The following is a 13,754-nucleotide window of genomic DNA, read 5'->3' as shown; positions in this document are numbered from 1 at the left end:
CTGCTGGAGAGCAGAGCTGTCTGTGTCCTATCGCTTCAATCCATCCTTCCACATGCCTGGGCATCCCGGGTCTCCTCCTGCCCAAGATAGAGCTGGAGGGAGTAAGAAGGGATGGGATGAACCCCCAGCTCCCTTTTCTCCAGAAATCTATCCCAGTGCTGAGGCTGCCTCTCTGGCTTCATCCCATACAGCTCCTGTTCTGCATCCGACAGACACAGAGTAACAGAACAGCACCAAACAGGACATGGCAAAAACAGCACTGACACTCCCCTACCCCTCTGCCCCTTCACATCCTTCCTCCCACCACCTGCATCCTCCATCCCACCAAAAACCAGCACAAACAAACCCAGATCCACTGAGAGGCTCTCAGAATTGCTGCACCCCAGGTGGGCAGCAGCACCTTGCTCGCTGCCTGCAACTCCCTGGGCACCTTCTACCTCCCTTCTCTCCATAAAAATCCCAAACCTTGTACTTATCACCTCATCCTGTGAATGTTGAGCAGCTGGTTATGGAGCACCCCTTCTCCAGTGGAGTCTGGGTGGGGGCACAAGGTCTCACAGACCCTCTGGAAGCACTGCCCCTCTTAAGCATCCCACAGGCAAGAGGAGAAGGCAAGGCAGCACCACATGGCATCCAGATAATATTTAATAGCCCCATTGGGCCTACGTGCTCTGGCTAAGCAAATTTTCTGGTGGGTTGAGGCTGGATAAGGAACATCACCCCCCAAAGAATCTCCCCACCCTAACCACGCTGAGATAAAAGTGCTGTGGGGGCTGGTGGGGCTTCACCTGCCCCAATGTCCCCAGCCCACAGTTTGTGTGGGGTCTCAAAGCGAGGACTCCTCTGGAAAAGCCACCAGGAGAAGGGCTTGTAAGGCCAAGGGCATCCACCCAGCAGGACATCCCATTTAGGTGAGTCCTCACCCAGGAGCCTAAATGGCAGGTCAGGATGGAAGGTCAGGACCTTCATCTTGGCATTGGCTTAAAAATGCTGCCCCCAAACCCCTCCTGGATGTGGGGATTTGGGGTTGCTGGTGGGTGCTGGGGGCCAGGATGAGGGACTGGGATGTTACTGTCCCCAAAGGTGAGTGGGGACATCAGACCCGTGTGCCCTGCTCCATCCCCACCACCCAGGAGCTAGGTGGGGGCTCGGCCTGGCTCGGGGGCTCGCTGGGCTCCAGCAGCTGGTCTGAGGACTCGCCAGTACTTTCCAGTTTGGCGTAGCCCACAAGGCTGACATGGTCCAGCCGAGGCCAGCTCCGGTTCTTACGGTCCTTGATGGGGGCCACCAGCAGCACCCCCGGCCGGCCAAGGTCCAGGGATTTGGAGTGTCCCGGGGTGTGGAGGTGCACGTCGGAGCTGAGATCCACCAGTGGCTCTGCACCGGGACAACTGTTATCCACACTGATGACAACATGGCCTCCACCACCATCACCAGCCTGGCTGCAGAGTGCAGTGCTGTCACCAATGGAAACCGGAACCCGGGAGAGCTGTGGTGTTTTGGGGAGATGCTCAGCAGAGCCCCTCTCTGCCCTCCCATCAGCCCCCCGTGCTGCCCCATCCAGCAAGCAGTTGTTGAGCTTGATTATAGGCAGTGTCAAGGCTCCCACAGCTGAGGACAGGAGGGACTCAGCTCCAGTGTGGCACGGGAGGCTCAGGTTGACCTCGGTGGAGTGGAGGCTGCGGAGAGAGATCGCAGGGGAAGCTGCCGGGTGCTGCAGGAACTCAGCCATGGCCTGGAGCCGGTTGGGGCCATAGCAGTCGGACCACTTGTTGCCAGGGCTGGGGCAGGGCTGACAGGACAGGTCCACCTGGTAACAGCCCTCCACACACTCAGCACTAGCCTTGGGCAAAGCCTGGCTGTCCCCACGCTGGCAGTGCCCGTCCTCGGGGCTGGTCCCCTTGGGCAGGCCCACTTCCAGGCTGTAGAGCCCCTTCTGCATCAGCTGCCGGGTCTCCATGTCCCTATTCTCGTACAGCATTGTGTTGGCGCAGATGAAGATGAAGAGCCCAATGCCCATGATGACAGGGCCGATCAGCTTCAGCTTCTCGCTGTGGGGCATGTGGCGCCCAGCCGCCACCTCCCTCCTCATGTCCCCCACCACACTGGTGTTCCCCGTGCTGGCACCGGTGCCCCCATATCCCCGGTGAGGCCAGTAGCCCACCACGGCAATGGTCATGCCCACCAGGACCACCGAGACGCCCACCATAACGAAGGCCCCCGCGGGTGAGCGCATGCGGAGCTGCCCTTTCAGCGAGGGCTCCGTCGGGGGCTTGCGCCGCAGGCGGCGGCCCTGGCGCCGCAGAGGAACGAGGGGCACTGGCACCTTGGGCCCTCCATGCTCCAGTTCTCGCATAGGCACGTTGGATTCGCCGTTCTCTGCAGTCATCGTCTCTGGCTCAGCCACAATTCCTGCACGATGGGAGGAGAAAAAGGTGAGCAGGCATCACTGGGGGTCCTAGTGCCCAGGATGCTGCAGCATGGGCACCACAGGGACACTCAGAGCCTGGGGATGCCAGGAGCATAAGGACACCGAACCCACAGGTTACACCAGGCAGGGACAAGCAGCTTTGCTCTGCCCAATTGCTCCCCTCTTTCCTCAAGTTACTTCTGTCTCCCCACTCAGGAATGAAGGGCTGAGGCACCCTTTCCAACCAGACTCCCAAAGCCCCCAGACTCATCCCTCTAAACCCCTGAGCTGCGCAGGAAGCGAGGACAGCTGTGACCCTGCTGTGCCACACCCAGCACAGCGCCGTCGCTGGCATCGCAGCCTAAGGGACCAGTCCTGGTACCCCAGTCCTACAACAGCTGCAGAAGGTGCCACCCCCAGTCTGCCCCAACAGCAGTGAGGGAAGGGGCTATTTATTCATCTGCTGGGGAAACTGAGGCACCTGGAAACTCAAATGAAAGGTCTGACACAGCCACACCACCCAGAGCCCTGTGAGTGATGATCCAAGCAGGACCTAAAAACCTAAACCAACATCAAGACACTCAGTAGGCAGCAGGACCCACCAATCCATGGAGAATTTAAGCTAAAACAGGTGTTTTTCCCAATTTTCTGCTGTCTCTTATTTCTTCTGACCTCCTCAGTGCATCCCCAGGATCCTACCCTCACTCACACCAACATAAAACTCCACATCGAGGGATTTACAGTGCATAGTGTGTCATTTTATCCAGAACTTTATTTCCTAGATTAGCAGAAAGGTGTGGAAGCTGCTGCCCAACACAGCAGGTGACCAGCCTGGTAGGAAGCCTGGGCAGGCACCACTGTGCCTGGAATAAGTGGAACCCTGGGAAGCTAAAACAGTCCCAGAGAAGTCCCAGACCAAAAACATCTTTAAAAAAAATCTGAATAAGCTCATGCTGACAGGAAGCCATGCCCTTGCAGAGTGGTGCTGCATGCCCAGCCATGGCTGGCAGTGGGGCTGTGGCAGGATGGGGTGTCTGTGCACTCTCCGATGTCTCCCAGCACTGGCAGCATGGAAATGCTGCCCAGGCCGTTCCCCAAGGAACATCCCAAAGGGGATGTGAGCAGGGAGAGCTGCAGGGTGGCCCACAGCCAAGGGATGCTGTGGGAGGAAGCTTGTTACCCCACTGCATCTTAAACTGTCAAGAAAAGCATTTGGACAACACAATAATGGATATTCAGCAAATCAAATCCAGAAACTAAACACAAGGAGAGCCCTGCAGGAGGAGAGGGGTGACCACTACAATTTCATCCCCAAGATGAATGAAGTGCTGAGAGCCACTGACCAGCATCCAAACAGCAGAAAAATGCTATTTTTTTTCCGCAGTTAATCATCTTAAGGTGTTATTAGCATCAGAGGGAAGGAATTAAAGATATGAGATCCAGGATGACAGCTTGTTCCTGGTACAAGGCTGTCAAGCTGTGACAATTTGAGTAAGGGAGATTTAAAGGAAAAAAAAAAAAAATAAAGTCCCAAACAAATCAGACCAAACCCCAGGTGTTAAGGCTTTCTGAAAAATAAGTTGATAATCCCACGTGGCAAAGGGAGAAACACAATAAACCCAAGGTAATGTTCATCCTCAAAAATGAGGCTTTAAATATTTTGGTATTAAAGGGAAACTACTGAACACTTGAACACATCCCAAAGATTGCGGGCTTTTTGCCTCCAGATGCCCTGATTAAGGTTATCTCTTAATTTTCTCTAATTGCCATCTTAGCTTCAAACTCTCTTAATTTTTATAGCAAACCCTGGCTTACTTAGGGATTCAGAAGAGAATGACCCTCTACATTGCAAGAGAAAGCTCTTGGACACTGACTGGGGGGAACATGACCCCCCCAGCTCACGACCCCAAACTCACACTGAACACACACCAGGCACCTCCTGCTTTATTCTGGAGCCTCAGCCAGGCCTCTTTAACCCCAGTTCCTCTAACCTCTCTAACTCCTCCTGTGGAATCAAGACGAGTGTCCACAGGGACCAGGAGCATCCCCGGTGTCCCACCTGTGGGGACAAAGAGTATCCCATGGGGAGAACAAACTTCACTAGGGTCCTGCCTGTGGGGACTATGAGCATCTCCCAAATCCTGCCTGTGAGGACCCTGCATCCTTTGGATCTCATCCAGGACAATGCTTTGGGTCTAGGTGATGTTCACCTGGGCTGTACCAGGCTGCTCTTGCCACACTTTTGCTCTGGATACAGTCTGGGATTCATCTCAGGCTGCCTGGGAATGGTACAGGAGGATGAGAGGTGCCCACCCACCCCACATCCACAGGGTCCAGACCACACTGGGGCTGAAACAATCCCCTTCCCACCTCCTCCCCTTTTCCCTGGGCACAGGGACAGAGGTGCTGGCAGGAGGGACAGGCAAATGCCACCAATCTGGCTGCTGGCAGGGAATACCCTCTGTAGCCCCGGCCACTATTCCTGCCCAGAGTGCCCATCCCTTATGTGCCCACTACTGTGTTCTGAACTTGGAGCATTTCCTTGCTCATTGCTGGGGCTGGCTGTTCCCAGAGTTCAAAACCATTACTTTTATTAATAGAACCCCCAAGGTTATATAACCCTTTTTGAAAAAATAAATTACAAAACTACAAAACTCAGCACTGCCATTCCCTCCTGCACCCTGCAGCCGTTGACACTCCCGCAAATGGATGAATGCCACGTTAGAGCAGCGGCGTCAGACACGGCTCAGGGAACAGGGGCTCGGGGACAGCCCGCTCCCATGCTGGGACAGGCAGTGGCTCGGCATTCCTGGCCACCTCCGTCCAGCCCAGAGGCATTTGTGGCTCACCAACTCGCAGGTTTACATTCCTGGTGGGAAGGAATGACAGTATGGAACTGTAAATATTGTATGGGAGTGGGATGAGCACTGCTCTGCTGCCAGGTTAAGCTCCAATCCTCGCAATAAGCCTGACATTAAAACAAACCCAAATATTTCTCTAATCCCTCCCATCACAAAGACACATTGCTGGCTCCACCCTCCCACCTCAATCCTCTCTGGCCACCGTTGCAGATTGATTCTCCTAAAATTTGACACGAAATCCCAATGCATCTGACAAGCAAGCAGAGCTTGGTGCTGGTACAGCAGAATTTAGGAAGGGTCCCTCCTGCAGGCAGATCCTCACATCCTCTGGGCATCCCTGGGATGCTCTGCCCCTACCATGACCACACTGCCAGCTTGAATTTCCAATATCAAAGGCTATCAAAAAGCAGAAATGGCCTCCAAATCTCCCTCTGGCTGAGGGAAGAGGAGCTATAATGGCATCTGGAAGTGCCACTCCAGTCCTGTGCCACAGGAGGTGCCACCCGGCTCAGTGATGGGCTGGAGATGAAGAAATGTCATATGGGAAAAGTGCAGGCAGCTCTGAGAGCCTTCCCCTCGTTGGTTTATCCCTCTTGCCAGTTATCCTTCCAGGAGCTTTTTCTTTTCCTTGGTTCACACCTGGAAAGGGCTTCACTGCAGGACAGCATCCACCACACAGAAGGGAACCCAGCATCTCCCCAGGGACAGTGTTCCCATTGCTGCCATGCCCCATCCCAGGCACTGCTCCCCAACAGTGGGGCATGATCCCATTCTGCACCCAGGATCCCCCCCTGGATGCAGGATCCTGTAGGTCCTGTGCAGGGCATCACCCCAGGAGCTGGCACAGGAGGAGCCCTGGCTGTAATGAACACCCAAGAAATGCCCAACAAACAGAAACCACGTCTGTTTTATTTTCTTTTCCTAAAGACTTTAAAGATGCTCTCCTCATTTTGGGAGTAAACTGGTTTTGCATTTTGCTGCTGAATCAGCCAGCAAAGCCTGCAGTGTGTCTAAAGGCCAAAGTGATGGTGAGACCCCAAACCAGGAAGCACAGCCCAGCCCTCTCTGCCTCATGCAAGCCCTGGGGAGCCTATGACATCCAAGCCCATGGTGGCTGAGCTTCCCCATATCGCTCTCCACAAGGAAAGGGGATCCAGGCAGCCAAGACCTTCTGAGTATGAGGCTGTGTCGAGCTGCTGGAGCCCCCCCAGTTCTCCCACCCACAGGGAAGGTATGGAGAATGGGAATGACAGTCTGCACTGAGATGTGCTGCTTAAAAATAACTCCTTTTCAACCCAACCTTCGACGCCGCCCCCGGCACAGGGCAGGAGGCGGCCACAGGAGCAGTACCCAGGTACCAGCTCCTTCCCCATCCCACCTCCCATCCTGGCTGCAGGAGACTGAAGCCAAGGCCAGCAGGGGAGCAGCAGTGACCCCAGTGCATGGTGCATCCCTCATGCTGGATACTTGGGGTGGTCTGAGCCCCCATATCCCCACCTGTGCAGTGCCTCCTCCTTCCCTAGTTCTCCGAGTTCACATCAAGTTCCCCTCCTTGGCTACACATAAAGGTCTCCAGAGACAGGGAACAGGAGAAAAATCTGCCAGACATTTCTGGGGGTTTCCCAGCAGGAGCAAACTCTGCCACCATCCACTGGTAGCTCCCAGTCCAGAGCCTCCCCTGGGCTCATTCCCAAGGAATAAAACCTCCCTGTGTGAACCTGACACAAGTGTTCCCAATGCAGTGACAAAATCCATGCTCCAGCGGGGGACACTCATTAATCAACCATAATTAATTAAGTTCCCTCATTGAAACTTCCACATAAACTCAGTAATGCTAATTACCACAGCATGGGAAGGATTATCCCCTTCCCAGTGGGAGTCACCTTCTGGTCCTGGAGTCTCACTGAAATTGTGACAGATTTTCACCTTTGCTGCAGCACTGAAGACCCTGGGATTGACAACCCAAAGGTCAGAAGTGCCCCTTATTGTCCTCTCCACAACACAAAGACCTTGGTTTTCCCAGGTGAAGGATGGGATGGAGGAGGGGTTAACACAAAACCACCTGCACCAAGCAACTATCAACAGGGCCATCACCCTGACATCTGGCCGGGGTGCGGAGAATCATCGTGCTTGCCTCCCATCATCAGGTCACACGTCCCACACAGTGGTCAGGAGCCACCAAGGCCACTACTGTCACTTGGAATGTGATCCAGGGAAAGATGGTGCTGGGGTGATTTGGGGACATACGGGTCTCTCCTTTTGCTTTCCACCTTGTGCTTGACCCCAGGCAGGAGGCTCCTGATGGGCAAATGGGTACGTGAGGAGTGAGTGGCATCAGTACCACCAGTAGCTCCAGATCCAATCACCCTGACTTCTCCAAACTCCTCCCTGCTCCTAAAAAATGGGGCCATGCTCTGAACACCTCTCTAACCCTCAGGCAAAAGAAAGTGTGTGGAAACATCCCACTGATTACTAATTATCAGAGCTTGCCTTACCCAGATTTGCTTTGCCTAATTAGGACTAATCTCCACGGCTGGGAAATGAGCTGCAGTCATCCATGGTGAGGAGCTCATGCAACTTGGATGTTGCTTAAGTCTGACATGTCAGACCCCTGTGATGGGAGTGGGATCGTAATTCCTGGCTGCTTCTGACAGGCCATTGTTTAAGGAGACAATGAAAATCCACAAATTTGGTGTTTCTCCCTCAAGTCAGTGCTGAAATCAGGACATCTGCATTGCTCAACTTTTTTGATAGGAACCAGATGCAAATAATTAATAAATCCAAATTCAAGATAATGCGGACTAAATTTTAATGGAGAGAGCTCTTTGCTCACTTGGAGGAGAGGGAGGAGTGAGTGGCTCAGGGGGATTTCCTGGGAGAATTCCTGCCTCTGGGAAGTGGTGTGGGGTGGCAGGGCACCCAAGGATGCAGGCTGTGGCCAAGCACCTTGCAAATCCTCGCTGCCAAGAGAAAAGGAAGGAGAGTAAAAGAAAAATCCATAGGTTGAGATTTCCAGGGAATTAGGACTAAGCTCTTTCTGAATTTGGCAGAAATTCTGCCTTCTGCTGCTTCTTTGAAAAATCCCTGCCAGCATGGAGGGAGGGGACGGGATGGAATGATGGAGTCCAGAGGCTACCTCCTTGCTCTCAGGCACAGCCCAAGTTATCCAGGGGGTACAGACACACAGATCCCATCTCCCACTCCACAGCCCCACATCCCACTCTGCCTGCGAGCAATGAAGTTCCCAGCTGTACTCCCAGCTGGTATCACTCTTAACTCCCAGCTTTTTAACCCCCATCTCCCCTACTCTTCACCCTGCAAAAGACACATCTCGCTGATTTCATGAGCAAGGATCCAAACCCACCTAGAGGTGAGACAGAGCCGTGGGTCTGGCTGCTGACCCTTCCATGCCATAAAGCTCAGCCCCTTGTGCACACAGGCCGTCCCGATCCCAAACTCCAGGATCTACTGGGAAAATTTCCACCCAGTTCTCTCTCGAGCGTCTACATCAAACCCTGCGTGGGGATCAGCTGCGGGGCTACTCCTCACGCCGGTCCTCTGCCAAGAGCCTCAGGAATTGCAGAAAGTGCTGGGATTGGGCAGTTCTGCTGAGCTCCCAGATTTTGGCCGTGTGAAGATGCGTGCGCTTGCACAAGAGTGTGCGTGCACATCTGCGCGCAGCTGGCTGCTCATGCGAGTATGTGTGGTGTGTGTCCTTGTTCGTGTCTGGGTGTTCCTGCGTGTGCCTGGTGTCTGTGGGAGCAGATTTGTATCCGTGGGTACATGGTGTCCGTGGGTGCCGGTGCCCCTCGGTGCGCAGCGCCCACGGGCGTGCGGGGGTGCTCCGTGTCCGGCGCATCCCGCGCCGTGTGCCCGAGGTGGATGTGGAAGCACACGGCCGGCGCCGCGTGTCCGTGTCCGTGCCCCCCCGCCGTCCCCCCGTCCCCGCACTCACCGGCGGCCGCCGAGCCGTGCGCCTCCCGCCGGGGCCAGGGCCGGTGCCCCGGGGGCGGCGGGCGCTGGGCTCCGCCGCCGCGGCCGGGGCCATGGAGCGGCGGGGCGGCGGGACCGCGGCTCCCCGCTCGCCGCCGCCGGGACGTCTGGGCGCGGGTTCCGCCCGGCCCCGGGTCCCGCCCCGGCCCGCGGGGGGCGGAGCGCGGCGGGGTCGGGCGGGGGACGGGACGGGACCCCCGCGCCCCGCCCGGGGCGGCTCCGCCGGGGCCGGCCGCCGCTTCCCGGCCGTGGGAAAGTTGCGATCGCGGTGCGGGATCGATGGGATTCGGGATTTTCCTGGCTGCGAGCGGGGCCGGCAGCGGCGGGGGATGGAAGGGGCCGGGCTGGGATCCTTCCTCCGCCCCGTTCCCGGTCCCCTCGCCCAGCGGCGACCCCAGGCCCTCCCGCAGGATGGGCCCTGCGTCGCCGGAGGATGCTCCAGTGGAAGAGGGAGGGATGAAACTGGATGGTCTTTAAGGACCCTTCACAGACAGACTATTCCATGATTCTCCGATCCTATGAAATACTCAGAGCTCAGAGATCCTTCTCCACCCCGCCAGCAAAGCCCCCCAGGCTCCCAGCCTGCAGTGCACCAGAAGATCCCAGTTCTCCAAGACAGGCCAGCGTGCACTGGGACTGGGGCTGCAGTGGACCCCCCCGCTTTCAGCACAGGGAATTCAGCAGTTGGGATGAAGCATTATCCCACGTCAGTCCTGGCAGTTGGAGGCGTTTGCTGCAGCCCCCCCAGACGGTACTAACGCAAGTTCCAAAGGCACTTTCTCCTCCAGGCAGGCACAGTGCAAAGACCCTCTGCAAGGAACTGCTCAGCATGCAGACCTTTGTTTCCTCTCCTCTGAACTTGCCAAAGACACAGCACATCTCTCTGTCAACCCCAGGGATTATGGCACAGCACCACCATTCTTGCATCCTCATCCCTCATCTCCATCCCCACATGCTTATCCCCTCATCCTATTTCCTTCTCCCCGTGCCCACATCCCCATCCCCACAGGGCAATGAACAGAATCCCACAGCTGTAACCAGGGGCACACCCTGACACACCAAAACTGCCAATCCAAGTCTTCACCAGCATATATCCACCCCAGCACCACAGCCCCACACTCCAGTAAGTGCTGTGGGGACTCCATCTCACCCAGAGCCTCAGATGTTCTGCAGGCAGAGACATCTTTCTCAGCCTTTAATTAAAAGTGTGACAAGGTCATATTCCCCAGATCCCCGCTCTCCCTATGAAGTCACACAACAACTCAGCAATGCCCTGCATAACTTTGCCACTGATACCCCACAGTCCAGAAGCAGATACAGGATCCAGCTAAATGTTTCTATGACACGGAGCACTTCCTGAGAAAGGTTTTTAGGGATAAAGCTTAAAAATGAGGTGCAGCACACCAGGTTCCACACCTGTCTCTGGAAGTGAGCATCATCCAGAGGGTTGATGATGAAGGAAATTAATCCCTGGTTCTGGGGGAATGCTGCACAGGGTCGATTCTTTGCCTCCTTGCAAGCTCAATTAAAGCAACTTCTGTGAATCTTTGGAGTTTCTTCAAGGAAGGCTGTGGGTCCAAGGTACCAGATACATTGCTGGAGTGTAGCAATGCCTCACTCATCCAAGCCTTCCAGACAAGGAACACTACTGCTCAGGGAAGAATGGGATTTGACTTTAGCTTTTCATGCTGTTCAAGCAACACATTCAAAGTCTCCCTTTGCCACCACTGGAACCAATGTGGGTACCCCATGATCCAGGAGAAATTAGTGCTTTTGAGCAAAATTTGATTTCTATTCAGAGGCTGTACCTGTGCCAGGCAGTGCTGGCCAAAGAGCCAGAGCGGGAAGTGGTGGGAGCTCAGTGCTGGCAGCTTTTGGAGCAGGGCTTGGTGGTTTGGCAGCATGGGCAGGGCAGGGGGCTGGCAGCATGGGGCTGGCAGACACCACCATGCTTCAGTAGTTCCCCTCCCTGCACAGGCTCTGTCTCCACAGTAGTTTTCCAGTCACAGGTCACCAGTGATGCACTGAGTGGTCTGGTCTCCCCCAGGGGTCAACTGTTAATGTGGGGAGAGATGCTGGAGGCAGGACTGGGGGAGAGGGAAACTGCCTGTGGTTCCATGGGGTTAAAGTTGGACTGTGCAAGAAATGTGCAAGAACTGGGCAAGAAGAGCTCAGCCTGGATTTTCCACCCTTCCCAAGATGAAAGCTGCTAGGATGGGGATGTGGGTTAGTGCAGATAGTGGAACCACCTCTCTCCAGAGGAGCAGAGGGGTGAAGAGAAGAAAAGAACCCACTAGGGACAAAATTGCCAGCAGGGAGAGAAGAATAAGAGGGGGCTCAGGGAGGAGGTTTTGGAGAAGAGTCCATGGCAGGGCAGGAGACGTACAGGACCAAAAGCTCAGAGCTTTTTCCCTATGCCATGGGAAAGGGTGGCAGTGGTGGCTCTTACAGACATATCTGGGATTGGGAAGAACAGCAAGAAACAATATGAAAAAGAACCAACATCACTATCTCTCTTTAAAGAGAGAAAAATTAGATCTCATAATAACTGGCCACCTTCTCTTGATTTTAGGGGAGAGAGGGAACCTGAATCCTTGTTTGAAGCTCTGGTAATCCTGGCAAAACCTTCTCTGCTCTCTGCTGCTTTGGCTGGGGACTGAATCTGGGCAGGAGGGACCATGTGGATGGAGGAAGGAAGACCAGGCAGGGAGTGATCACAGCCAGGATCTGAGAGAAGAGACAAGGAATGTTGTTATGGAGAGGCTGAAAGCTCAGGGTGGGGATGACTCATGCTGGAGAACATACAGCTGTTGGAACAGGTTTTGGCACTGGCTCGCGGGGCTGAGGAGCCTCCCCCATTACCAGAGAGGGGAAAGAGGAGCCCCCATGATGGCTTTGACCTGGCAGAGGCAGCTGTCGACCTGTGCTGGAGGTGATGGCCAGAGAATGCTGCCTGCTAAAGCAGGGTGATAGCCTAGAGAGGTATTTTGGGCAGCAGAGAGTGCGCAGTAGTGAGATCCCTCTAGCTGAGGGATGTGTATCCTGAGTGCCAGGGCTCCTCTACTCTCCATGACACTGCCTTGGAGAAGGAGAGTCAGAGCAGAGGGGCTGGGACAGGGCTGGACAGATCAGTTGTGAAGCATAAAGCATGAAGCAGACATTACCCCCTTACCTAGTGAAAGGGGAACCAAGGCATGGAGCAGAGTATGCTCCCTGTGGGCTCCTTGGCCCATGGTCAAGGCCTCCTTCTGCTAGGAGAGGTGGATGGGGACTGGAAGTGATTTCTGCCTGAGGAGTCAGACCACCATCCCTCCTGGGCTGCTGGCAGCTGATGGTTGTAGGGCACCAGAGCTTCCATCCAGCTTCTATCCAGCTTCCATCCAACTTTCATCCAGCAGATGCTGCAGCTGCTTCCCCAGAATTCACAAGACTTCCACATGGCTGAGGGGAAAAAACAATCCCCCACATCCACTGGAGCTGAGGCAGGCAGAGAAGGAGATTTGGGCAAGGCATTAGGGGCAGAAGGGCAAACCAGCACCTTTCCAAAGTCACTTTCAGAGAGATGGTTTTTGTACGATGCCTGATTCCTGGTGCTGTGGGCTAACAGCTCCATAGGCTGCTTCAGAGGTGGCCCCATTACTGGGGTAAGTGAAACAATTGTAAATACAAACAGACTTGTAATTAATCATGCTCTGTAAATGTGAAGTCATTACCTGGAAAAGTAATTATCTCCAGCTTTTCAGTAAGAACTTGGAAAAGCCTAAAGAGTTGAGTTCTGGAAATGTCATCCATCTCCATGTCAAAGAAAAGCTGCATATTTTCACATATTAATGCAAGTTAATCGCATATACAAAATAAGTGAGATTTAATAAGTCTCCGAAGCTGTTAAATGCCTCTTCTCTTCCCAGGGATTTATGAAAGTGTTTCGCAAACTTTGGACACAAACATTGGACACATCCTGTGGTGCTGTGTTTAATTTTCTAACCAGTGGACATAAGATGGGATCTGATTTACAGATCTGTCCTCCACTGCCATGTAAAGCAATCCTTCCTTGCCTGACTGGGCTCATGGGTGCAGAGCTCCGTGTAACACATTTCTCCTTCCAAACAGCCAAACCCAAATGTTTTCCAGTTGAAAGGAACATCGAGTCAACCACTTCAAGCCAAAACACAAATCTATGAAGTTTTATGCAACTGAAAGTCCACAGAAACACATCCATGCTTGACTGAAAATATTTGGGAAGATGACATTGCCTGCTGCATTTACATTCCTGATGCTCCAGCAGCCACCTGGAGAGAGGAAGAGCAAGAGGAGGAGGAGGAAAAGGAGGAGGAGGAACAGGAAGCGAGGGGCTGTAGACCTGGGGGCAGCACTTGCCAGAAACTACTGGGCCATTGCATTTCCAGTTTGGACAGTGCAGTGTTATCACAGGCTGGGTAGGAGATCTGCACTAAAGTGGGTTTAATGTCACCCTTTGTGTCTAGCACACA

The 13,754-nt window shown here is 54.3% G+C and overlaps 1 protein-coding gene across 1 annotated transcript; it reads right to left on the bottom strand.

Annotated features, from left to right (window-relative positions):
• Positions 1–627: 627 nt before the first annotated feature.
• On the bottom strand, positions 628–9,352 carry TMEM200B (transmembrane protein 200B). The gene is made up of 2 exons (XM_021528354.2): positions 9,227–9,352; positions 628–2,412 (listed from the first exon to the last, which is right to left on the bottom strand). The coding sequence occupies exon 2, from the start codon at positions 2,387–2,389 to the stop codon at positions 1,097–1,099; it is 1,293 nt and encodes a 430-aa protein (XP_021384029.1). The 5' UTR covers positions 2,390–2,412; positions 9,227–9,352; the 3' UTR covers positions 628–1,096.
• Between the last annotated feature and the right edge of the window lie 4,402 nt (positions 9,353–13,754).

Source organism: Lonchura striata, chromosome 23 (genome assembly GCF_050655825.1).
Source record: "Lonchura striata isolate lonStrDom1 chromosome 23, ASM5065582v1, whole genome shotgun sequence".
Lineage (NCBI taxonomy): Eukaryota > Metazoa > Chordata > Aves > Passeriformes > Estrildidae > Lonchura > Lonchura striata.
This window is presented reverse-complemented; position numbering and strand designations above follow the sequence as displayed.

Coding starts and splice junctions, on each gene's coding strand:
- TMEM200B (XM_021528354.2), bottom strand. CDS start 2,389: ATGACTGCAGAGAACGGCGAATCCAACGTGCCTATGCGAGAACTGGAG.